This window comes from Mus pahari, chromosome 13 (assembly GCF_900095145.1).
Source record: "Mus pahari chromosome 13, PAHARI_EIJ_v1.1, whole genome shotgun sequence".
In the NCBI taxonomy this organism is placed as follows: Eukaryota; Metazoa; Chordata; class Mammalia; order Rodentia; family Muridae; genus Mus; species Mus pahari.
This window is the reverse complement of record NC_034602.1, coordinates 66,918,746-66,944,125: the sequence shown is the minus strand read 5'-3', so window position 1 is coordinate 66,944,125 and position 25,380 is coordinate 66,918,746. Positions and strand designations below refer to the sequence as shown.

The following is a 25,380-nucleotide window of genomic DNA, read 5'->3' as shown; positions in this document are numbered from 1 at the left end:
TGGGGCATAGAACCTTCACAGGACCAAGGGCCTCTCCTCCTATTGATGACTGATTGGCTAGCCTCTGCAGCTGGAGCCATGAGTCCCACCACATGTACTCTTTAGTTGGTGGTTTAGTCTCTGGAAGCCCTGGGGGTACTAGTTAGTTCATATTGTTGTTCCTCCTAAGGGGCTGCAAACCCTTTCAGCTCCTTGGGTCTTTTCTCTAGCTCCTTCATTGGGGACCCTATGCTCCGTTCAATGGATGCCTGTGAGCATCCACTTCTTAATCCCCTCTGAAGCGTCATGAGCTGAGCCTCCACGGGCCATGTTCCCCTCCACAGCCTTATCTTCCATGTCCCCATCAGAATGGCCCATAAAGTTCTGCTTCCAGCATGCTATGGCTTGTCTAACCCAAAGTTCCAAATTCTTCCACATTCCAGGCAGAAAACGGTTCTAAAGGCTCGAGGACCACATGGTCAGGCTCGTCAGACAAACAGCCCCCACGTCTCAGGCCTGGGTGTTCTGAGTTTCTTTTGCTGTTGCTGAGATAAACTACCCTGACAAGAGCAACCTCACGGAGAATGGTTCTATTCCGGCTCACAGTCCTGGGTTACAGCCCATCACAGCAGGAAGTTGCAGCAGGAGGGGCCTGAGGAAGCTGGTCCTGTAAGGTCCTCAGTCAAAGAGAAACAAATTCAATGTTCCTTTTGTTCTCTCCACTAGGGAATGGCACCACCCGCAAAGGGTAAATCTTCCCGCCTCAATGAACTCAATTGGGAGAGTCCTCACAGACATGCCTACATGCTTTGGATAGTCTCACAGACATGCCCACATGCCTTTGCTCAGGTGACTCCTTTGGTGAAGCAGACAACACTAACCACGTCAATACTTCCACAAAATCTCTAACTGTAAACCGAGCCAGATTCCAAAATCCCAGGGAGAGTTTTTGAGGGCCACCATTCAACCCTCTACAGTATCTTAGGCTACTCTCAGTCAAACTCTTGATGGCTCCTTCAAATAAAAAAACACTCAGGCCTGCAACAACTGAGTCACCACCCTCGTCGCCTTCTGTGCCTTCTCCCACCTTTGAGGAACAAAGATTGACAAGTTGCTTTCACAGTGGCTTTAGACCTTAAACCACGGTGGGACATTCCTCATCTAGAATTGGAGAGCTTTGATGTGTGTGCTTCACAACGCTCAGAAAACACTTCAAGGGTAGAAGCAATAATATAACTGCCATAGTTCTTATCTCTTGCTTGGGTAATCAGTTGTCAAATCTAAAGAACTTCCTAGTACAGTTGTGCACACACACCCTAATTCCAGTATTCATGAGGCAGACAAAGAGGGACCATGTGTTCTAAGCTAGCAGGGGCTACATGGTGAGACTGTCTTGAGACAACCCCTACTACTGCCATCACAGTAGAAACCAGCCAACTGCTAAGCGGTACTAAAGGTTTACAGTTCTTCCACACACCGAACTGGCACCCTTCAAAAGTGTCTGTTCGAGGGTTCCTCAGGGCAGTGGAGAAGTAAAAGCAATCCAATGGGATGTCACTTGTCCTTAAAAGAAGAGCAAATCTATGACACATACTACAACATGGATGAAGCTTGATACCTTTAAGCTACATGAGGGAATAAGAGACAAAAGGGCTCACGACGTATAGTTCCACTTATATAAGGTCTGGAATTCTAAACAGAGGTTGCTGGGGCTAGCCTCAGTAGTACCGGGGAGTCTCGTTGCTCAATGAATGAGTTCCAAGCTAGCATGTGCTGAGATGATGGAAAGAAAGGGTCTGGTGAGGGACAGAAATGATTGCACAGCACTGTAAATGTGTCTAATATCACTGGGCTATGCATTTAAAAATGGGTAAAAGGGTAAACTGCATGTCATGGATAGTTTGTTATAACTATAGCTAATAATGATAGTAATAACAATAATAATAATACAACTACTCCTACCTGGCCACGAGCCCAGCAATCAAGTCAGAACAGCATCCACTCAGTCTGATGATAATACAAGGTCCTAAGCCATATATCACCAAGGTTGTAGGACGTACTGAGGAACCAGGACTCATTCACCAGTAGAAGCATGAGGAGAAGACCAAGGCACCTCCAAGGACATCAACACCCAGCAAGTCGCTACAGAAGGACGGTGAGTGAGCACCCGCCCTCTGTGTGATCACAAAGGGCCGTATAAGCAGGTTCCAGAAGCCTGCGTGTTCCCCAAGGACTCCAAGTTCTCATCCTCTTCCACCTGGATTATCTCCCTCATCTGTTGCCCAGCAGACACCTGGCCATCCTGACTCTGGGTGCCAACCTCAGATGACTTTAGTCATCACAAACAACGGTGACTAGTCTGTGCCCAGACAAGAGACTGCAAAAGAATACTGTGTTCTGTGGGGCCGAGGGTGACATTTTTAGTGAGTCTGTGTGAGGTAGCTTCAGTTCAAGATGAGAACGGAAAGCCAGATGGTGGAACAGTGGAAAATGGAAAGGTTAAGAGAGAGTTTTGAGGCAGCTCTTTAAAATGTGAGTGTTGGCCAGGCGCAGTGGTACACACCTTTAATTCCAGCACGCAGGAGCAGAGACGGGTCTCAATGAGTTTGAGGCCAGCTGATCTATGATTACCCAGAGGTTTCCCTATCTCAATACAAATCAAGTGTGAATGAATGAGCAGAAGAGAAAAGATGAAATGATATCTCCAAGAAGTAAATGTCTCTCCCATGTGTGTTTTTGTTTGTGTGTGTATGTGTACTGTTTATGTATATGAGTTTAGATGTGTATGTATGTGTGTATCTGTGTACAGTGTATGTGTGTATTTATGTGCATGTCTCTGTATATAGTGTATAGTGTGTGTATGTGTGTTTATATGTGTGCTTATGTGCATGTCTCTGTGTGTAGTATGTGTTTATATATGTGTATGCACGTGTCTCTGTGTGTAGTGTGTTTGTGTGTGTTTATATGTACATTTATATGTTCATGTCTCTGTGCAGTGTGTGTATATATGTGTATGCACATGTCTCTGTGTGTAGTGTGTGTATATATATGTGTTTGCGCATGTCTTTGTGTGTAGTGTGTGTGTATGTTGATAAAGGACAACTGAAGATATTTGTATTAAGAAAGAAAAGAACTGGTGAGACGTGAGCAGAGCCTAGGAACAGAGCTCCCGATGCTCAGTGATAGAGCACTTGCCATGGGGTTCAATCCCCAGTTAAAAAAAAAAAACAAAACAGTTAGCCTATATACTCCTGCACTCAGAAAACGGAAGCAGGAGGATTCCTGTGAGTTCAAGACCAGCCTGGGAGCTTTCCCCCCAACCAACAAACAAAAGTTGCTGAGTGGAAGGAAGTAAAGAGGTTATGAGAGTAACCAGTGTGCCGGGCCTTGGAAATACTCGGGCTTCTGAAGAAGTGAGGAGGAGGATGCAGAGGAGGAAGAGGAGGAAGAAGAAGGCCCTTAGTGAGAAAAGAGCCATGGGGAAGGTGTGTTGTTCAATCCCCAAGGCAACAAAGAGCCACAGAAAGCCTAAGACTCTGGGGGTTATTAAGGGAAATGTTTGAGGTTTAGGAAGAGAAACAAGTTCCTGTTGGATTTCCGGAAAAGCAAGAGGCCAAGTCACTCAGAATGAAGACCGCATCGAAGTGGGGGGCAAGGCTTTGGAAACTCTGGTGAGGAGTCAAGGGCAATAAAACCACACGTTCGTTACCGTGACTTCCAGTCTCCATCACTGATCTAGGTGTCTGTCTTTTGTTTTAGTGTCATGATGGGTTTTTTAAGTTTACTTTCATTGGATATAACTGTAAACGTTTATGGGATGCAGCACAATTTTTAGTGTGTATACTATCGAAGCCCCTTTGTCCTTACACATGGCAATGGACACAGAACACAACCTGTAATACTGTAGTGAAGAGAGCTGGAACCTTAGATGCACCCCAGGTCTGCTAGCCTGGGGCTAGGGCAGTGTTCTGGGAAGGCTGCTGCTGCTGCTGCTGCTCCTGCTGCTCCTGCTGCGTGCTGCCAGGCTACCTCATCGGGTCTACTCTGAGGATGGGGTAGGTGAAACAGGAAAGTTTGCAGGCAGGACTCTAGCTATGGCCCAGTCTATTACCCTCTGGTGGTTTGAAAAGGAATGACCCACATAGGATCATATATTTGTTTTTTGTTTTTTTACTTTTTGTTTTTTGTTTTTATTTTATTTTATTTTATTTATTTATTTATTTATTTTTTTGAGACAGGGTTTCTCTGTGTAGCCCTGGCTGTCCTAGGAGAGGCCCTTAGTCTTGCGAAGATTATATGCCCCAGTACAGGGGAATGCCAGGGCCTGGAAGTAGGAGTGGGTGGGTAGGGGAGCAGGGCAGGGGAAGGGTATAGGGGACTTTCGGGATAGCATTTGAAATGTAAATGAAGAAAATATCTAATAAAAAATTTGTTTAAAAAAAAAAAGAAATAAAAAAGAAAACAAAAACAGGGACTGGAGCGATAGCTCAGCAGTTAAGGACACTGATTGCTCTTCAAGAGGATTTGGTTCCCGGCACCCACATAGCGCCTCACAACTGTAACTCTAGTTCTAGAAGGATCTGGATGTCTCTTCTGGACTCCATGGGCACCAGGCCCACATGTGGTGTACACATACATGCAGGAAAAACAACGATACAAACAACCTACACTGCTTGAATCTACCTGTGCAGCATCTGGGTCATACATTCTGAGACCTGAGGTGCCACTCTCCCCATGCTGTGGATAACAGCTATATTCGTGTTTTGGTTCCCACTTAATTACCAATGCTAATTTTACAGTCCACTAAGATTTACCAAATGCTACAAGAGCATTTCTACGCAACCCTCTAGTCACTTGAAGGCTAGAGAGCCTTCCATCTCCCATCTTCGCATCTCCGTAAGAGCATGTCAGAAAGCAATGCGATCTCTAAAACCGTCCGTGAGTCCCGTTCACTTAAAAAATGAAAATTCAAGACAAAGGACCACTTACTGAAAATATACACTTCCCCCACATAGCTTCTCCCAAGGTCACTCTTGAAGACAAGTTTCTGAGGATTCATAGGAAGAGTTTGGCTAAATTCGAAGTTTCACAGATTACAGAAAAATATTCTTTACCAGATGGAGAGAGTCAGCAAAGCATACCTGGGCGCGTTCTCCCCATTGCCCTCCGTGTAGGCTTTCAAGTGGCAGTAAAGACCATAAAGACTTAAAGTAGAGTAAACTAAGTGCAGTGCATCAGCTTCGGATGGAAATCAGTGATTCAAGTCAAAAGGCATGCTTTGGGGGAAGCTTGGCTATGACAGTTCTGGTGTTACTCTACAGTAGCCAGGATGTGCTTACGGACAGGAGCCTGGTATGTCTGTCCTCTGAGAGGCTCTGCCAGCACCTGACCAATACAGATGCAGATACTTATAGCCAACCACAGGACTGAGGCCAGGGACCCCAATGGAAGAGTTAGGGGAAGGACTGAAGGAGCTGAAGGGGATGGCAACCCCATAGGAAGAACAACAGTATCAACTAACCAGACCCCTCGGAGCTCCCAGGGACTAAACCACCAACCGAAGAGCATACATGGGCTGGTCCATGGCTCCAGCTACATATGGAGCAGAGCACTGCCTCATCTGGCATCAGTGGGAGGGGAGGCGCTTGGTCCTGTGGAGACTTGATGCCCCAGCATAGGGAGATGCTAGAGAGGTGAGGCAGGAGTGGGGAGTGGGTGGGGAGCACCCTCTTAGAGGCAAAGGGGATGAGGATGGGATAGGGATGGGGATGGGATGGGGGATTTGTGGAGGGGAGACTGGGAAGGGCATGACACTTGAAATGTAAATAAATAAAATGATTGATAAATAAAAAAGAATAAAACAAAATGCCATTGCTATTATCTTCTAAATGATAAAAGAAAATAATAAAACTAAATGTTCAAAATGGAAAAAAAAAAAAAAAAAAAGAAGTGTGGATGGTGTTCTGTTATTTCACCACAATGTGGAGACAAGTGTTTTTTTTTGTTTTGTTTTGTTTTGTTTTGTTTTTGAACATTTGAAGAAGCAGCAGTACACTTGCAAGCCCGAGCGTGTAAGTCGCTCAGTCGCCTTCTCTGTGGACAAGAAGAGTTAAATAATTCACACAGGGCTGGTTTCACTGGCTGTGAAGTCTATCCCAGGAAACATAGCGGCACAACCACGGACTCTGTGCCAGCCAAGGTCAGGGATCACACCCCAGGACTATCTCCGCAGATAGTCTACCAGGCCAGCTTCGCAACACTGCAGGCAGAGGCACGGGAAATCAACATAAGACTAGACCATCCGTCAAAGGAGACTGTAGTTCACCCAACCCAGCATCTCCCACTAGAAACGGGCCAGGGCTTGTTTCCTCCTGCTCTGCGTGTTGATTTGGTGCTGAGGATTGAACCAGGACCTCGCTCTCGCTAAGCACACACTCTGCCACTGGGCCACAGTCCCGGAACAGGATGAGCAGCCCACAAGCACACCCCTCTCTACCTCTGTTCAGTCCTTCACATCACCAAGAGCAGTGATGCTGAACACGAACATTTGTTCTTTTCAGCCTTTTCACTTCAATTGAGAAGAATCATTTGCAAATGAAGACCTCAGGCTAGACCCAGCTTACTAACAATACTTTAAAAAAAAAAAAACCATAATAACTGTAATGATTCTAACAGTCGAACAGTCTCCAAAGATGTGTTCCAATTGTAATTAAAACAGGTTTGTCCCAGGGCTCCCACTTCATTTAATTTATATTAAAGTAACTTAGGCGAGCCCACTATCGAACAGCCACCCTAAATCCAGCTGGTGAACTACTTAGAGCCTTGAGCCTCAAGGCTTGAGATGAAAGATGTCCCAGGGCACTTTCTTTCTGTGACAGTAAAGAAGGCAATCTGTATGTAGTGAGCTATTGGAATACTCCCTTCTCATCAGTGGCCACATTGCTGGATCTAATCAAGACTGTAAGGACATTTACTTAGAAATGGATTGTAATCAGTGTTGAAGAGACTGAACCCATGGCTCTTCACTTAATTAGACTTAGTATTTTAGAATCGGAGGAGATTACAAATATCCTCATGGCATCTTCTATTCCATTCAGACCTCCCTGGGCTAGTCCACCTTTAGAACAGGTGCCATTCCCTGCCTGACAGCCCATTATAGACTAATAGGATAAATGCATCACTCAGTACTGTTTATTGTCCCTCTCTCGTAACAGAGTATCATCTCTGCCATGCAGGTCTGGTGGGCAAACATGCACAACAGTTCCGGGCACAGAGGCAGTCTCAGATGTGTACATCTGTTGGCTGGCTAACTCTTGCCCTTCCGCATGAGTTATTTGAAGCCCACGGCCATAAAGCGACATGTTCAAAGTCATGAGGCCAATTAGAAGCAACACCGAGCTGCGGAACTGGGCCTGTCTCTTCTCCCACCCACTCCTAGAAAGCCAATGTGCTCTTTGAACTCAGTGCCTGGGCATGTGCCAGACATAATTGTGGGGGGGGGTTGTTTTTTGTTTTTTGTTTGTTTGTTTTTCAAGTTAGAAACCATGGCAAGGGATTGCGAAGATGTCTAAGAGGTTAAGAGCGCTGGCTGCTCTTCCAGAGGATCCAGTTTCAATTCCCAGCACCTACTTGGCATCTCACAACTATCTGTAACTTCAGTTCGAGGGGACTGAACATCCTCACACAGACATGCATGCAGGCAAAACACCAGTGCACGTAAAATAAAAATAAATAATTTTTAAAAACCATGGCAACCATAACTGAGGTCTACATGTCACATCCACATAATCTAACCCTAAGCTGTCGTCTGTGTTACACTAGGGTGCCCAGCACACTTACAGTAGACAGGCTTGGGCTCGAAGATGGAAATGGTACTTTTCACTGAAGTTTACAACACAAGACACAGGCACTCATTTTCCTTAACCCCCAGGAAAAATGGGAAGTCCTGCCCGGTTTGGCTTCTCTGTACCCAGAACCAACCAGAGCTATCTGTAACCAACAAAAAGCATAGAAAACGATAAACTAGAATCATACCCATATAATAGCATTTGTGTTGTAAATAATTATCTTTCCCTTGCTCCTTTAAAAGGACGGATTTGTGAATATTCACAGCGTCTGGATTGTGAGTTTAAGTGAAGCATCAGAGCTCCCTAACACAATGGTTGTTCACTAGTTGTCCCTGGGAAGTGGATAACAAACTGATAATCACTGGGAACTGAGCGTGTACCAGAAAGAAGTACTAGACCTGATGCCTCTTAATATAGACATCTTTAAGGTATTAGTCATGGCCACCGAGGAGCTGCTTTAACCCAGAGTACAGCAGCTACTCTGTCCACAGTTCACCCATGACTACCCATAAAAAATGCTTGTTAAAGTGCCCACCTGGTTGGGCACCCTATTTCCCCAGAGTTATGACTGGTAGCATCTTTTACTTCTGTTATTGTGTTCACATGTATGTCTTCACATGTGTGCAGGGACATGTGTATGTGTGTGATAGAAGGTCAGAAGTCAACATAGGGTGCCTTCAGTCTTCACCTTATTGTCTGAGACCTAGCCTCTCACTGGACGTAGAGTTTGATTGGCTGGCCGGTAAGTTGCAGGGGTCCTCCTGGCTCCGCATCCCCAGGCCTGGGATCAAAGGCATGCACCATCAAGCCTGGCCTTTTAACATAAGAACACATAATCACGTTACTATTGAGCCATCTCCCCAGCCCCTATTGTCTAGTATTTTAATATACCTTTCTCAGAACCTAATAGGGCTACAGGATCTCTGACCCATTTCAGAAGGTTAAACAGCCTCAATAACATTATGAACATAATAATGTCATCCCGTCCTTGGATGAGTATGCATAGAAAAATTAGTAGAGTGTAAACTAGCTTCATATCCAACATTCAATGACCTCAGCACAGGCCTGACAGAACAACTGTGTGCCTCTAACAATCCACTGGTAGTCTAGAGTTCCTGCTTTCCCGAGCGCCCATCCTACTAACAAGGAGTGTTCTGGGCAATGGGGAGCTCAGCCCAGTTACTCAGTCTCTAATCAGAGGGGTTGGTCTAGCTCAGTGATGCCTAACCAACATACAATGGAAGCTACATATACAATGATACATTTTCTTAAATTATCTAGTGGACACACTGAAAACCATAAAGATAGCCAAAATCAAGAATAATTAATATTTTACTTAATCTATCATAGCCAAAATGTTACAATTTTAATATATAATTAACATTTAAAAATCACTAGTGACTTTGTTTACAACCTTTCTCATACCAATAATCCAGCACATATTTTAGACTGTCAGCACATCTCTTGGGAACCAATGGGGCCATATGCCACTGCCCTGCTCTAATTAGCCTCTGATATTTCTCTCAGGACTACAAGATATTCTAATAAAGAAGAGGACAGATTTACAGATCAGGGCACACTTAGAAATGCTACAAAGTAGCTCTCCAGAAATTCTTAAAACAAAGCAAAACTAAAAACAAACAAAAGGTGTTTTCTTTTCATTGTAACATTGTTCTTTATAACTTAGTGGCTTTGTCAACCAGTAAATTGTCAGATCTATCACTCTAACCCTGACTCTCACCATCAAGGTCCCACAAACCTCCAGGTAAGTTAAGAACATTCAAGACAATGTATAAGTGGGTGTTGTCTTAATGGAGCATCTTTAAAAATAGTAAGAAGGGAAAATAAAACATATAACGGGTGTTTAATAGGAATGACTAAGAAAACTGTCTGATGGTCATGCTATCATCCACATATTAAGGTGATGCTGTGAAATAAAAATCTGCACATGATTCGCAATCATTTCCCCAAGTACTCAGCATCTACAGAGAGATTCCCCAGGCTCCCCCCCACCACACACACTGTATTGTTTATTAGTCCCTTTGTGATCAGAGACCTGTCTCCGCCAGATGGCTGGTCTGGGCTAAGAGTACAATAAGCAATTGCAGAACAAAGCAAAGCTAGCTAGCCTTCCCAGGCACTGAACCTATGACCCCGACCTCATTAACTCTAAGAAACAGTTAACCCATCACAAACATGGGCTGGCAGGTGCACCATAAAGAAAGCCAGGAAACCCAATCATGCCTGCCGCTGGGACACCCAAAGAGGAAAAAAATAAATGTCACTCAAGATGTATTAGTCAGAATTCCTCAGAGCAAAATGAGATGGTTCCCTTGATTCATATATCACTGGTATACAAATATGGAAACATCACATGGCACTTGACTATTATATACGTTGTATGTTTTCTGTATCAGTTTAAATTTTAAATAAAAGATTGAAGATTTATGTTTTTCAAGAATGTCTCAAAAAAAAAAAAAAACCCAAAGAAATAAAAAATGAGAAGGAAATTCTGAAGCAGTGTCAAAACAGCCCTGCTGGCTCTGTCACAGAACTCCCAAGAACGCCAGCCACGACTGATCTTCCCTGAAGACCATACATGGCTGTGGCTGTGGGTTTGGTGTGGTAAAATCTTGTCACCTGCTAACAGTGATCCCAGGATGATGGCGTTTCTTTCCTTTCATCTTCTCCTACTTGAGGAAAATACAGGCTAACAATCACATATATGAACTTTCATTGATAACTTACTTGACACGGCTGTTCCTAGACTTCAGTCATGACCAAGGGTTCAAGGAGCCCAGCTTCACCCACAGCCTGTCTCCAGATCTGCCTTGGTGCCAGCCAAATCTTTGTGGTGAGTGGACCTGTCCAATGGGCCTGCTTGTTCCTCCCCCAGACCTGTCAGTACCGTTTGATGAAGCTGGTCCTCTTTACTCCCCTTCGCAGCTACTACCGTCTCCTCCATCCTATTCTGATCACCTGTACCTAGGGAGCCACAGTCTTTGGACCTCCCCAAGTGTCAGGCTTTGAACACAGTGCCCATCCGACACGTTTACAGAGTAGTGACATTCCGTCTCGGCACAGCGCCCATCCCACACGTTTACAGATATTTGGAAGGGCTGCTGAGGATTCCAGTGCGCATTTGAAAATGAACTTTGTATTGTCAATGTTTTAACCAGCACACACATAGGAACTTTCTAGAATATAGAAGCGTATGCATAGGGTATTGTTCTATTTGGCTTCTGCGAGACACGTGGTAATGTTACTTTACCACTGACTGGCTATAAAGCATCTCTCTGAGGCATTTTCTGTCTTTACACTGACATTCTTTAAAATCAGGTTCCACTTATGGAGTAGGGATCTGCAACCCTGTACTTGTCTCATGTGTGGAGACCATACATCTAAATTGCTTAGCCACTTGCATCTGCTTCAAAATCTTCTGTATAAGAAAGTGCCTGTCTTTAAGAATTTTCACAGCAATAATAAAGGGGGTGAAATGTCATAAAAACCAAATTTATTATCTTCGTAAACATAAATTACAGCAACTGGGTCCATCCAACAGCTAAGTTTCTTTTGTGTTTTGTCTTACAAGACAGAGTCTTTCCTTGTAGCCCTGGCTGCCCTTGAACTTCCTTTGTAGACCAGGCTAGCCTCTGACTGAGACATCTACCTGCCACTGCCTCTCAAGTGCTGGGACTAAAGGTGTACACCATCATGTCCAGCAGCTAAGTTTCTTGATTCTTACAAAAATTATATCAGTTCATTAGGGACTAAGCATCAGAAAATAGGAAATAAATTCGAAAATATACTTTGCATTGTTGATGTTTCTAACGAGCATGCACACAGGAACTTTCTGGAATATGTTCATAAAGATACAACCTTCCTTGCTGTGTGGGCCATGCCAATGAGCCTGGGCCACTACAATAATATACAGTTTCATTAGATGCAAAATCATTTTTATCTGGCTTGGGGGTTTTTACTTCTGTTTTGAGACAGGCCTTCCCAGGTAACACAGGCTACCCTTCAACTCCTGATCCTTCTGCCTTGGTCTCCTGGACACCAGGACTCCAGGCATGCCCAGCTGGCAAATGAATTTTTTCATAGCCACTGTCTTTGTCAGGGTTTCTATTCCTGCACAAACATCATGACCAAGAAGCAAGTTGGGGAGGAAAGGGTTTATTTGGCTTACATTTCCATTCTGCTGTTTATCACCAAAGGATGTCAGGACTGGAACTCAAGCAGGTCAGAAAGCAGGAGCTGATGCAGAGGCCATGGAGGGATGTTCTTTATTGGCTTGCTCACCCTGGCTTGTTCAACCTGCTCTCTTATAGAACCAAGACTACCAGCCCAGAGATGGCACCACCCACAAGAGGACCTGCCCCCTTGATCACTAATTGAGAAAATGCCCCACAGCTGGATCTCATGGAGGCATTTCCCCAGCTGAAGTTCCTTTCTCTATGATAACTCCAGCCTGTGTCAAGTTGACACATAAAACCAACCAGTACACCAACCTAAGGACAAAATTGAATGCTTAGCACTAAATACAACTATATCTACATTCAGTTACAACTAATCTCAGGAAAAAAAAAAAAAGATAATTGGCAAGCAGAAATACGCAAATTTCCAAAACACGTAAGTCATTAAGCTGCCTCTTCAGAGCACCACTATTTATACAAACCCTGATTTAAAATTTGTCAGCTTTGGGGCTGGAGAAACGGCGCCACAGTTATCATCACATGCTGTTCCTGCAGAACAGCCACTGCCAGGTGCCAGTGCCCGGGCTGGAGGGCTCACAACCACCTGTAACCCCAGTTCTAGAGGAACCAGTGCCTTTGGCCTCTGCAGGCCCTCTGCATGCATGTGCATGTACCCCACATGGATACAGAAACACACGTGTAATTTAAAAATTGAAACAGGGTGATGCAGAGACAATTCTGAGATTAAGAATGCTTTCTGCCCCTCCAGAAGATCCAAATTCAGTTCCCAACACCCACATAGGGTGGTTCACAACCATGTAATTCCAACTCCTGAAGATACAACCCTTCCACTGGACTCTGTGGGCATCTCCTCTCTCTCTCTCTCTCTCTCTCTCTCTCTCTCTCTCTCTCTCTCTCCCCTCTCTTTCTCCTTTCTTTCCCCTCTTTCTCTCTCTCCTCCCTTCCTCTTTCCCTTCTCCCCCCTTGCCTCTCTCTCCCCCCTCTCCAATTCTCTCTTCGCTCTCCTCCCTCCCTCTCTCCTCTCCTTCCTCTGTTTCTCTCCTCTCTCTGTCTCTATCTCTCTATCGTCTCTCCTCTCTCTCTCCTTTCTCTCTTCTCTTTCCCCTCTTTCATTCTCTCTTTTCTCTCGCTCTTCTTCCTCCCCCCTCTCCTTCAGGTGGGTCGGCACATGTTTGTATGTAATGCCGGTATCTGAGAGGTAGGAGCAGGACAATTGGGGTTTGAAGGCCAGACTTAGTTACATAAAGATCTAAAGGTTAACCGAGGCTACCCGAGAATCTTTCTCAGAAAAGGCCAACATTTTATTTTATTTTATTTTATTTTATTTTTTGGTTTTTCGAGACAAGGTTTCTCTGTGTAGCCCTGGCTGTCCTGGAACTCACTCTGTAGACCAGGCTGGCCTCAAACTCAGAAATCTGCCTGCCTCTGCCTCCCGAGTGCTGGGATTAAAGGCATGCACCACCACACCCAGCAAAGGCCAACATTTTAATAAATGTTTGTACTCAATTAGCTCTCCATCTTATGCTTTCTGAGGTCGTGTCCCTTACTAGATCTGGAGTTCACCATTTAGGTAGACTGGTGGACCAACAAGCCCTTGGGACCCCCACTTCCACCCCCTGGGAACCCTACTTACACCCCTCAGGACCCCCACTTCCACTGTGAGCACTAGGTTTACATACACATTTCACCTTTCACATGGGTGATGGAATCCAAACTCAGGTCCCCATGCCTGCACAGCAAACAGTTTGTCCCCTGAGCCATCTTTGCAGCTTCCTCACAATATTTTTCAAAGCAGGAGAGTCCCAGAAACAAAAAAATGTATTAAAATTAAGTAATTGCTAAAACATAAGAACTGTTGCTTTAAATAATGGAATACACACACACACACACACACACATATTCAACATACTACATGTATAATAGTTGGTGATAGTTTCTTACACGTACTTTCTAAAATCAGTTTTACTGCCTTGTGATTTTGAGACCAATCAATACACTATAAAGCACCCTCTGTGGCTTTTAAGTCTTCATTTGTGCCTTACCCACAGCTGGCACTCATTTATAATGAAGTCTTTTTATAGTTGTGCAGCTATATTGTGTCTCTTCTGAAGATATATTAAACCTTTGAGCGCTCAATAAAAATGACCAATTAATTGACTCTATCGCAAAAACCTGAGAAGCTACTCCAAAAATATTTACATTAAAGACCAGCCGAGTCAAAATGAATTACTGGTTTCCTGTGTAAGCTTTCTTACTTACAAACTGACTTTAAAATGGACTTCAAACAAGTCCTTTCAAAGGAAGCTATAAACCATGTGCTATATTAGGGAAATGTTAAATGTTGCACCCACATTTATGGTTCTTCTTAAGGAAGAAACATCTGCCCCCATCAGTGCGAAGAGACCCCAGAAGAGCAGGGTAATCAAGAGGAGAAACAGGCTTTGAGGTCCAGCAAGACTCAGGTTGAACCCCCACATTGTCCCTCACTAACTTTGGGACCTTGGACAAGTTCATAAAATGCGCATTGAGTCATAATTTCAAGTATCAAATGGAACCACAAGACCTCCTGCTGGGACAGTCGTGAGGGCTAAATTAGATAACATACAAATAGACTGCCTAGTTTGGGACCTTGACCATGAGAGACACTCAACAAATGTCAACTATGACAAAGGAAGCGTTTAAGAAACACATACTGTGGGGAACGGGGAGAGTAGGCTCCCTAAGATGTTCTGGGCAAGCACTTTGTCATTTGATCCTCTAAGAATGTATTTCTATTTGTAATTTGACATTGAAACTCCAGCTGATGGAGGAGTTCGAAGGAGAAACATAGAGACCCCACAACAAACTGTTACAGAGTGCACGTCACCCGACAATCCTTTCCATTGGTGCTTTCTTGGGTGCCAGCATCATTTAGTGGATCACAAGAAGCATCTTTAAAGTGATATGGAAAACACATGGGAAACCTAAACACCACCTCCAGAGTTTAAAAACGTATCATTGGTGCTGGGCATGGTGATGTGTGCCCAAAATTCCAGCAGGTGGAAGGCCAAGACAGGGACTACACTACACAGCAACTCTGTCCCAAAAGACCAGGGACTGGGGACGTGTCTCGGTGACAGAGTGCTTGCTGAGTATCTGTAAGGTCCTACACCTGGTCAAGAAAAAAAAAATCACGCACATACTTGTACATACGTATACACACACACACACACACACACACACACACAGTGTCTGCATACCAGGAAATAATACATCTCTTAACTCAAACCCACCCTTTTACCTTTTAATAATGAGAATAAAGACATACTGCCCTGCCTTGCTTGCGTTGATATTTCGAAAAGGATATGTACATACCATTTCATTTGACCCTCACACAATTCCTTCAGGAAAAAGGAATCTTACAGAGGAGGAAGCTGAAATGTTAAACTACTTGCCACACAAAGGGCTTGTTACAAGGACAGCCGGTTTCAAGTGCAGCCCCACAACTCAAGACACTGGCATATTTACCCACTCTTCCTTATTTAAAATGTATCCAGGATGTAGACTTTAACTGGACTGTTGTTTCCTAGGGGAGCCCAGTGTCTCAGAGGAGGTTGTGATTCCGGGCCAAAGCACCAGGCATGCGATCCAGCGTCTGCCCCTGGCACAGTTGCTTTAGTGGCAAGAGTTGGCAAGTCATTTAATCCCACTGTGTCTGGATTTCCTTACCTACAAATCGCAGTGATAACATCTGCCCTGCCTCTGCACAAGGAGCCCGTGAAAAACAACCATGCTCAACAAGTGAAATGTCCTCCTGTTCCTATTCAGCTTTAGGGTGGCATCACAGAGACCACCTGAAAGGCCCCATGTTTCATGAATATGCATATCAACTATGACTGTCAAAGCAAGGCTCTAGGCTTTCATGGACCACAGGTGGAAACGCTTTGAAGCTCTTGACACATAGTAGGTCTTCAGCAAATACTTATCACTGTAAGCCAGCTGTACCCGAGTGTGCATTTTATTCATTTGCATTTTCTTTATCACTAGCTTGTGCTTTCCACCACCAACTATTGAATACCACTCTGTGCCATGGTAGAAACAGACTGCGGCTTGATGTGGAGGCGCACACCAGCAATCTTAGCATCCTGGAGGTGGAAGCAGGAGGATCAGGAGTTCAAAGCCATGCTTGGCTAAATAATGAGTTCAAAGCCAGCCAGGGCTAAATGAGACTCTGTCTCAAAACAAAACAATCAAACAAACAAACAAACAAAAAACAACGAAAGATATACAGATTGTAAAAGCAGACAATAACTGGGCTCCTGCCGTACAAGCACAAGGACTTGAGTTTGGGTCCTCAGTACATATGTAAAAGCTAGTCATATGAAGGAGGTACTGGTAGGGTGGGGCATTGGACTGCCAATCCAGCCAAATTGATGTGCTTCAGGTTCAATTCAATAAGAGACCCTGTCTCAAAATACAAGGAAGAGAATGATGGAGAGCGTTAGCCTCCAGAAGCTGCACATGTGAACAGATGGGCACATGCACACATACACGATACACACACATGAGTCATACACATAGAAACATACATAAAATGAACAAAAATTGCTACAAAATTGCATAAGAAGAAAAACGTAAAATGCAGTTTCCGCCTAGTAGTAATAACTTCTACTGTTACAGTGCTTTGTAGATTATGAAGAACTGTATAATTTTGTTTTTAACCTAACTCTAATGTCAGCACCATTACCTTCCTGGCTCCAAATTCAGTGCTCTGTTTATATTGAAAAGTCTTGAAAGTCTCTCAATTGTCACAGGTGACTCAAAACAAAAACTTTGGAGTAAAATTTAAGTAAACAATAGTTAAAAATAATAATAATAAGGTTTTATTGCAGGACCCCACCCCTCACCCACACACATTTGTGAGTTAGCATAATGCAACCATATAACCAATTCAAGATACATTTTCAAATGTTTCTTTTTAAAACTGGCCTTGAATTTCTTTTTCCTTATAGGCAGTTTTCTCTTGGGGGGTGGGTGTGGGGGTGTAAGCCAAGCAATAAGGGTGGTGGCCAAGGTGCCTTCCTTTTGTTGACTCTTTAAAAATTACTCAAAATCGATCACTGTATTCAGATACCCGAGTCACAGACAATGCCAAATGACCGCTAGCCATCTTATTATATAATTCAACAACTACTGGAGGTAATTTTTACGGGGGAACATTGATTTAACTGACAATTTAATGAATTGCTTATTTGCCACGAGATAGCTACTAAAATCTTTTACTAAAACTGCTGTATCCTTTGTATTCTAACCACTCCCCTGCCATCGCTGCCACCTCCCCATCACACACACACACACACACACACACACACACACACACACACACACCCTCACCTACACCCAATGCCAGATCAGTTTCCTGGCCTGTATTCGTAAAACCATATTAAAATTTCACAACACATGGTCACAGTTACTAGGTTTTCTCCACCCTCCCCCTACACTGAATCAATGTCTTCAAATATACATTTCCCCCTTGAAATCTACAATTCGGAAAGCCATTGAAAGTGTGCAAACGTCTAACATAAAATGCAAACGTCTGTTCTTGGCTGATACTCGGTTCATTTTTTTAAAAGCCATAGTACTCCACCCACTGCATCCAAGGGGTTAGAGGTCCAATCTCGCCACCACAGAGCTCTGCAAGAAAGGGCGGTTATAGCTGCGGGGAAACAGCCGCGATGGAAGAAGATAAGGCGAGCCCATTTCACGCCCCGGCGGCGTGCGGTGACCGGCTCCAGCCCTGGGAGGGAAACCTTTGTTCGCCTCTGCCATCAAACTGGTAGATCATCAGAACTGGGGCAACAAGAGTTTGTGCGCATCGGCTCTACAGAGGTTAAACAAAGCAATGCAGCCTGGGGACCCGGCTGAGCGTGTCCGCGTCTCAGCTCCTGGCTAGCGAGGTCCGGCTCTGCTCTGGGGACCCAGGAACCGGACAAGGCGCGGGAAGGAGCGCGGGGCTAAGCGAGTCCCACGCTCTCGGCAAGTTCCCGGGGTGCAGTCCGCTCGCAGGTTCCTCCCAGGGACCCAGGGATGCGCACGCCCCGCACAGATCCAGAAGAGAGGGGCTGCGCCGCGCATGGGGTCGTCGCCCCAAGACCTCCGCCGGCCGTGCGAGCCCACACCCGGGGTAAGGTAGGAGTCTCGCGCGGGCCCCGCCGGAGAGAGAAGCCACCCGCTGCCCATTGTCTGTTCCCGCGACCGAGGGGGAGCTCACCTGCGGTTTCGCAGGGCGCCGCCGTGGAGAGAGCGATTGGCGAGCGCCGCGCGCCCCGGGAACGTCCCAGCCCGCCGAGCCTCCGCAGCAGCAGCAGCCGCCCCAGCAGCGCGGCCGGCTCTCAAGCGTCCGCGGCCTCCATTGCTCTCCCCGCCGCCGCCACCGCGCGGCACTGCGCGCCCAGCCCCGCGCGCCGTGGTCACATGCTCCGCCCGCGCTCGCCTCGGCCGCTCGGACCCGCGCCCGCCCCGCCCGGACACCATCGCGCTGCCCGCCGAGCTCGGTTGGTGCATCCCGGACACTTTGCACCCTGGCTGACTCGAAAGCAGGAGTTAGCCCAGGACACCGTGTGGGACTTACCATTGCCCTCTCCACCGCTGCAGGAATGGCCAGACCTAGGGCTGAAGACGAGGGTCGAGGCTCACCTTGCAAGGGGCAAGAAGCCAAGGCTGTCAGTCACTACCTTCTCAGGAAGTAGTCCAGGTCCCGGGTACCAGCATAAAACAGTAACTCGAGTGACCTGGACCATTAAGAGGTTTCACCCTGCACAGTCCAAGCTATCAGAATGGATCTGGGACTCCTGAGTCGCACAAGTGGAAAGATGTCCCTCCAGAGATAGAAAAAGCTAGCGATTGTATTGCTGAGTTTCAGTGCATTTGAACACAGTGACATTGGTCATTATTGTCCCCACTCATAATGAAATTAAATATTGACTTCAATATCTTAGAAAGATTATCTCATCCTTTTGTGGGTTAGTCAGAAGCAATGAGACTTAGCTCCATACTTACTGTCATGGCTATTTCAATAGAAGCGCTGGAACTCACGTCTACAGGGCCTTTTTATGCTACAAATACAAAGATACCAAAATTTAGGCTTCCTATTTAATACTAAAGCAAAAACTTCTGTGACAAAAGACGCAGAAAACCAACCCTAACATAAATTCTATAATGAATCAAAGGTCCCAATGTCCAAAACAGGACCAATAATTTCAATGCTGGTGGCAAATGTGATTCAGAACTGACATTGGATATAGTTGTTCAAGCGCATGGTGGGTTAGTCAACTGGGATTTTCTGAATAACTTGTTGTTGTTTGGGGGTTTTGTTTTTGTTTTTTTGTTTTGTTTTGTTTTGTTTCCAGACAGGGTTTCTCTGTGTAGCCCTGGCTGCCCTGGAACTCATTCTGTGGACCAGGCTGGCCTCGAACTTACGGAGATACATTTGCTTCTGCCTCCCAAGTGCTGGGATTAGAGCATTGTTTCATTGGTCATTGCTTACATATATCTTAAACTATTCCTCAAAATAAGAATAATAATGAGTTTTAGAGAATTAAGTTAAAGGTTCCTTTAACTTTGGTTTAGTAGCAATAGAAATTTCTAGAAGCTCAAAATGAAATCTGGGCAGAATATACAATGGGGATCTTTTTCTTGGCACATTATACTCTTGACACTGTGCCAACTGCACAAGAACCACTCTATAGTAATTCAAATTCACATAGTGTGGGTTCTACTGACTTTTCATTTTGTAAGACAAATATGGCAACTTATACGCCATTAAATCTTCTAGAGAGTTGAGGCTCATATTAGAATATTCTAGTGCCAGACTTTATGCATCAGACCTCAAATTGGAAGCTAATAAGAAACCTTGATTATCTTTTGAGCTATTTGCCTTGGCTTTTGACTATCATGTCATATCGATAACAACTCGGTCCATGGAAGAGTCAGCATGGAGCTGTTAAGTTTACCCGAGAATAACGGAACTTTCAGAACAGATCCTGACCATTGAGGGGGTGTGGCTGCAGACTAACGGAAACTTTCAACGTGGCTCTATAGTAAGTTATCCTGCTGGAAAGGTGACAGGTGACAGAATATCTTTCCTCCAACTTCTCAAGCGTACTGGTCCATAGTTCATACCAACAAAATATAGAAGGGCAACTGAATATATACAAAAGAATTATATAAGAATAAATGCAAAATGCATGTTAAGCATAAAGGTAAGCGCTAAATGGATCAGATTCTTAGGAAAAAACCTTCACAGTGAAGGTTTGGAAAGGACAAGCTATATTCAAGCTAGCTATATAAGGATATAATGACAGTCTTTTGCAATAGAAGGAGTAAAGTGCTAATTAACACATACATGAGCCTTGTATGTAGCAGGGCTGAACCTTGAGAACATTACAGTAAGAGAAAGAAACCAGACTCAAAAGACCACATACGGCATGATCTCCTTATATCGAGTATCCAGATAGGCTAGTCTCCTGAAATAGCCACAGGTCATATGAAGAAGGTAAGCTGAAAGAAAACAAAGAGTGGATATTTGGAATGATGAGGACGTTTTATAATTGTGGAACTTGTGCCACAACTATGGATGCACTGAGATACCATCAAATCACACAGTACAATGGTGAATTATATGGCATGTCAGTCATGTACCAATAAAGTTCTTAAAGATATTTTAAAATCTTTTTGTGTGTGTTTGTATGTGTCCATGTGTGCACATATAAGTGTGGGTTCACATGCATGTATGCACCTGTGTATGAGGAGGTATCAGGGGTAGACATTGGGTATCTTCCTCAATCTTTCTCCACATTCTATTTTGAGACAATCTCTCACTGAACCTGGGGTTTATCAACTCAACTAGACTGTATGGCTACAAGCTCCAGAGATCAAGCTCCTTCTCTGCCCGCCCAGAACTGGAACTACAGGCATGGGCCATCATCAGCACTGTTGTGAGATTCCACGGATCCCAACCTAGGTCCTCATGCTTGTATGGTAAGTGCTTTCCTAACTGAGCCGTCACTGTAGATCTCCAGATAAGCTGTTTTTGAAGAAGACAGTATAAGATGTATTATTGATATCTGATTATAGGGATTTCAGGGTAAAATATACCAAGTGATAAAAATTGCAAACAAAAGTACATAGCAGGGGTGGAGAGATGGCTCAACGGTTAAGGGTACTGGCTGCTCTTCCAGAATCCTTTCAGAGGCCCTGAGTTAACCCAGTAGTCACATGGTGGCTCACAACCCTCCGTAATAGGATCTGATTTCCTCTCCTGGCATGCAGGTGTGCATGCAGAGAGAGCATTCATATACGTAAAATAAATAAATAAGACTGAAAAAAGTAATAGCAATATTGAAAGTCTATGTACCTGACAACAGAACATTTGGTTTAAGGCAAAGCCCAAAATAAAAACAAAAGTATGTAAATCTACTTTATAGTGAGACATGTTTTACTTTGTCATTGAAACTGCTCTATTAAGTAAGAGAGGACTACACAGACATGAAGAAGCTTGATAGAAAAGCTACCAAATGTGTGCCCAGCAACCAGAAAACATACACACTGCGCTAAAACAATTGCAATATTCACAAAAAAAAGTTTTAGATAAAAATACAACAAAACTCAATGAGTTTCAGAGGTCAAAATTCATACATGTTATATTCTTTGGCCAAAAGTCAATGGATTAGAAATTTATATCAAAATCCTACCACATGGTCTTTGTTTTGTTTGTTTGTTTTTGTTTTTTTTGCTTTTAGTGCTGAGAATTGGAGACAGGGCCTTGCCCATGTTAGGCAATGGTCAACAACTGAGCTCCATCCCCAGCTTCTTGAACTTCTTTAAAAAAAAAAAAAACTTTGCCTTCTCTCATGCATCCTGATCACGGTCCTCCCTCCCTCCACTCCTCCCAGCCTCCCCCCAATGTCCCCTCTCCCCCAGATCCACTCCCTCCTAGTGACATCAACTGAACTTGGCATTACAAGATGCAATAAGACCAGGCGTGTAACCTCATATCAAGGCTAGCTAAGGCAACCCAGTAAGAGGGAACAGGTCCCAGGAGCAGGCAGAAGAGTCAGAGACACCTTCGCTCCCATCGCTAGGAGTCCAACAAAAACCCCAAGCTAAAGAACCACAGCGAGTACGGCCTGCTGCAGTCTCATGCAGGCTCTATGGTTGCTGCTTCAGTCTGTGAGCCCCTATGAGCCTTGCTTAGTTGAAACTTTATTTTAAGCAACTTTTGTATTAAAGATGGACAAAGCATAAATTCACCCACATCAATCTTGATTTGTATCTGTTCTGTGTCTATGTGTATTGTATGTGTGTGTGTGTGTGTGTGTGTTGTGTATATGTGAGGAATGTGTGTATTGTGTGTGTTGTGTGTGTTGTATGTGTCTGTGTGTTGTGTGTATGTGTGTGTTGTGATTGCTGTATACACGTGTATTGTATGAATTTGAGGGGTGTGTGTGTATGTTGTATATATGTGTGTTTTGTGTATGTGAGAGATGTGTATATTGTGTGTTTTGTGTGTGTTATGTGTTGTGTGTGCTGTATACATGTGTTGTGTGAATGTGAGGAGTGTGTGTTGTATATGCGTATGTTGTGTGTATGTGAGGAATGTGTGCATTGTACGCGTTGTATATGTGTGTGTTGTGTATGTGTGTGTTATGTGTGCTGTATACATGTGTGTTGTGTGAATGTGAGGTGTGTATGTGTGTGTGTTGTGTGTGTAGCAGAAGCTGGTGAGGTAGAAAACAAACAGTAAACTTAACAAAATAAAAGGTGATTCTTAGGAAACATACATATAAAAATTGATTACATAGACTAATTAATCTCTGGCCTATCAGCCAAGAGACATAAAACTTAAGCCTTTCACAGTGAAATGAGAAATAGCTAAGCATTTCTAAATGGAATAATAATAGATTGCCGGGAATCTAATCATGAAACTGAAGAAGGTGGAGGAAATGTTATTGTAGAATAAAGAAGACCACAGGCTATTTTTCTCTAATACTGCCCGGATGACATGTGGGTCAGTTCCTACCAACTTGAAAGGAACCAACAATTTCCTTGGAGGCAAAACCGTTCCAAAACATGGGAAAAGTGCAACTTCTCAACTCATTCTCTGAGGCTGGAGAACTTTAAAGTAAAAGCCGGACGGAGTTTCTCACACATGAATGGAAACCTCAGGCCAGGTCCACTTGTTAGTGTGTATCTTTTTTTTTTTTTAATCTAAATAAGTCCTTTAAAAACAACCCCAGTGGTACCTTAACAATAAAACAGTCCAGGAAAGGGGAAAGTGATGGGAGCTATATAACATTATCAATGCGTTTGATGCCATTAAATTGTACACTTTAAAAAAAAAATGGCTATTGCTGTATCCCTTGTAGGGCTGACGATTAGGTGGTCAACTTGGTGAGACATCATGGATGCAGCTCCTGACATTTCTAAGAGACACAGTCTCACAGAAAACTTCCTGTTCCTCTGGCTTTTACAACCTCTCTGCTCCCTCTTCCAAAAGGCTCCCCGAGCCCTAGGTGCTAAGGTATTTTGTAAATGTACCAGTTGGCTCCACAATGCTGTATTCTGATTGGTTGTGACTTTCTGTAATGGTCTCCCTCCATCTTAAAGAGAACTTCCCTGATGAGGAATAAGGTCTGCCTTTCTCTGTGGAATGGGGACAGTTGTTTAAAGCACAGTCAGGAATTACTGATTTAGTAGAGCGGTGGTTGCAGGTCTCGTCCAAGACCTAAACCTCATGTATATTATGATACAAGATGACGTTCTAAGTGTGGGCAGAAGTGCTCCGTCTCCTCATCTTTTCTCTGTAAGTCCCATCAAGGATTACCCTTGTCACCGCTTAAAGCAATGGGACAAACTCCATCTCCCGTTGCCACCAGTGTGCAGGCCCAGATCTGGCAGGAGGGCCTCTGTCCCCTGACTTTAGACAGTGCCCTGGGAGCTGGCAACTCAGAATTGTCTGCCTCCTTGGCCTCTTGGGACTGTTCTCACTGTTCCACCAGCAGACGCGACTGGTGACTCAGAACGTGCAGAGACCCGCTGGCCAGGGCAGGCTTCTTAGGAACAACGTGTGCAGTTTTAGGATGTACCTAAGGAAACCACCACCAAAAAGAAGGCTTTTATTTATTTTATTTTATTTTTTTAACCTCTGTCAGACCTGTATAGTACTGAGGCAGAATGGACTACTCTTGAACACTCTAATCTCAAATCAGCATCCTTTGAGGAGGCCCCATCTCAAAAGCAATGAGTGTTCTTTTTATTCCCAGATCCAACATCGGGGTTTCCTAGTTCATTCCGTGGCCATCCTGAGTCAGGAAGGTGCAATGGCTTGCCACCCAGCCTGCTGCTGCCACCATCCAACCAGCTACTGCTCCGGCCCTGGAGACAAACTCACATTGACGTGACTGCTCCACGTTGGCGTGACTGCTCTGCGCTGGTGTGACTGCTCCTCTTTTGATCCACCCATAAATGCTATGAGGGGAAGGTCCCCCTGCCGCCCCACCCCCCGGCCAGACATGGGCCCTACCTTGAGCACATCTAAACACAGATTAGCAGAACCCTTTCCTAACAGGCTACTGAATGCATTTGTTCTCCTGACTGCAGAGCAGTCTCCAGTGTATTCGTTCCTGTTCTTGTTTCTGTGATAAGAGGCCTCAAAAGCAGTGTAAGGGACTAAGCCTTTAGTTTGGCTCACAGTTCAAAGGCGTACAGTGGCAGGCGGCTGAGGCAGCGGTCACGTGACACCCGCAGTCAGGAAACAGTGTTAAATGCTAGGGTCAGCTCACCCTTCCTACCCAGTCTAGGACCCTGGACCATGTTCTGGTGCTGCCTACACTTAGGGACAATGGTTCTTCATGTTACTCTCTACAGCAATTCCCTCACAGACACACCCAGAGGTTTGTTCCCATGGTGATTCTAAATCCCATCAAACTGACAATGAAGATTAACGTTCACACTTGAGTTACATCACTTATAGCTGACAAGGCTAAATGTGGCCAGTGACAGATATTGCCTATGTTTCTTACCCAATATAATAATAATCTAGAGCCATTAGACAACACAACTCAAAGTGGGGGGAGGGGGAGTGACAGAGGCCAGTCATGCCTGATTCTGGGAATCCTATTGAGATAAGCCTATTGAGATATTGAACAGGTTGGCTCCCAGCCTCTGGTGGCTATATAAGGCAGGATGGTCAATGAACTGTTTGTGTTTGAAAACACACACACACACACACATACACACACACACACACACACACACACACACACACACACACGGGGAGAGAGAGAGAGAAAGACTGA

At 44.5% G+C, this 25,380-nt stretch overlaps 2 protein-coding genes across 5 annotated transcripts in view; one reads left to right on the top strand and one right to left on the bottom strand.

Moving 5' to 3' along the window:
- Positions 1 to 18,363, bottom strand: part of Kiaa1211 (KIAA1211 ortholog) — a 223,943-nt gene extending 205,580 nt beyond the window's left edge. For 3 of the 4 annotated variants that reach the window (XM_021210808.2, XM_029545229.1, XM_029545232.1), the window contains exon 1: positions 18,294 to 18,363. The gene's annotated coding sequence lies outside the window, so the exon portion shown is untranslated. The remainder of the gene's footprint in view (positions 1 to 18,293) is intronic. The other variant, XM_029545230.1, reaches the window with a different exon arrangement.
- LOC110330939 (translation initiation factor IF-2-like) lies at positions 17,773 to 19,615 on the top strand. The gene has a single exon (XM_021211248.2). The coding sequence runs from the start codon at positions 18,110 to 18,112 to the stop codon at positions 18,875 to 18,877; it is 768 nt and encodes a 255-aa protein (XP_021066907.1). The 5' UTR covers positions 17,773 to 18,109; the 3' UTR covers positions 18,878 to 19,615.
- Positions 19,616 to 25,380: the final 5,765 nt, after the last annotated feature.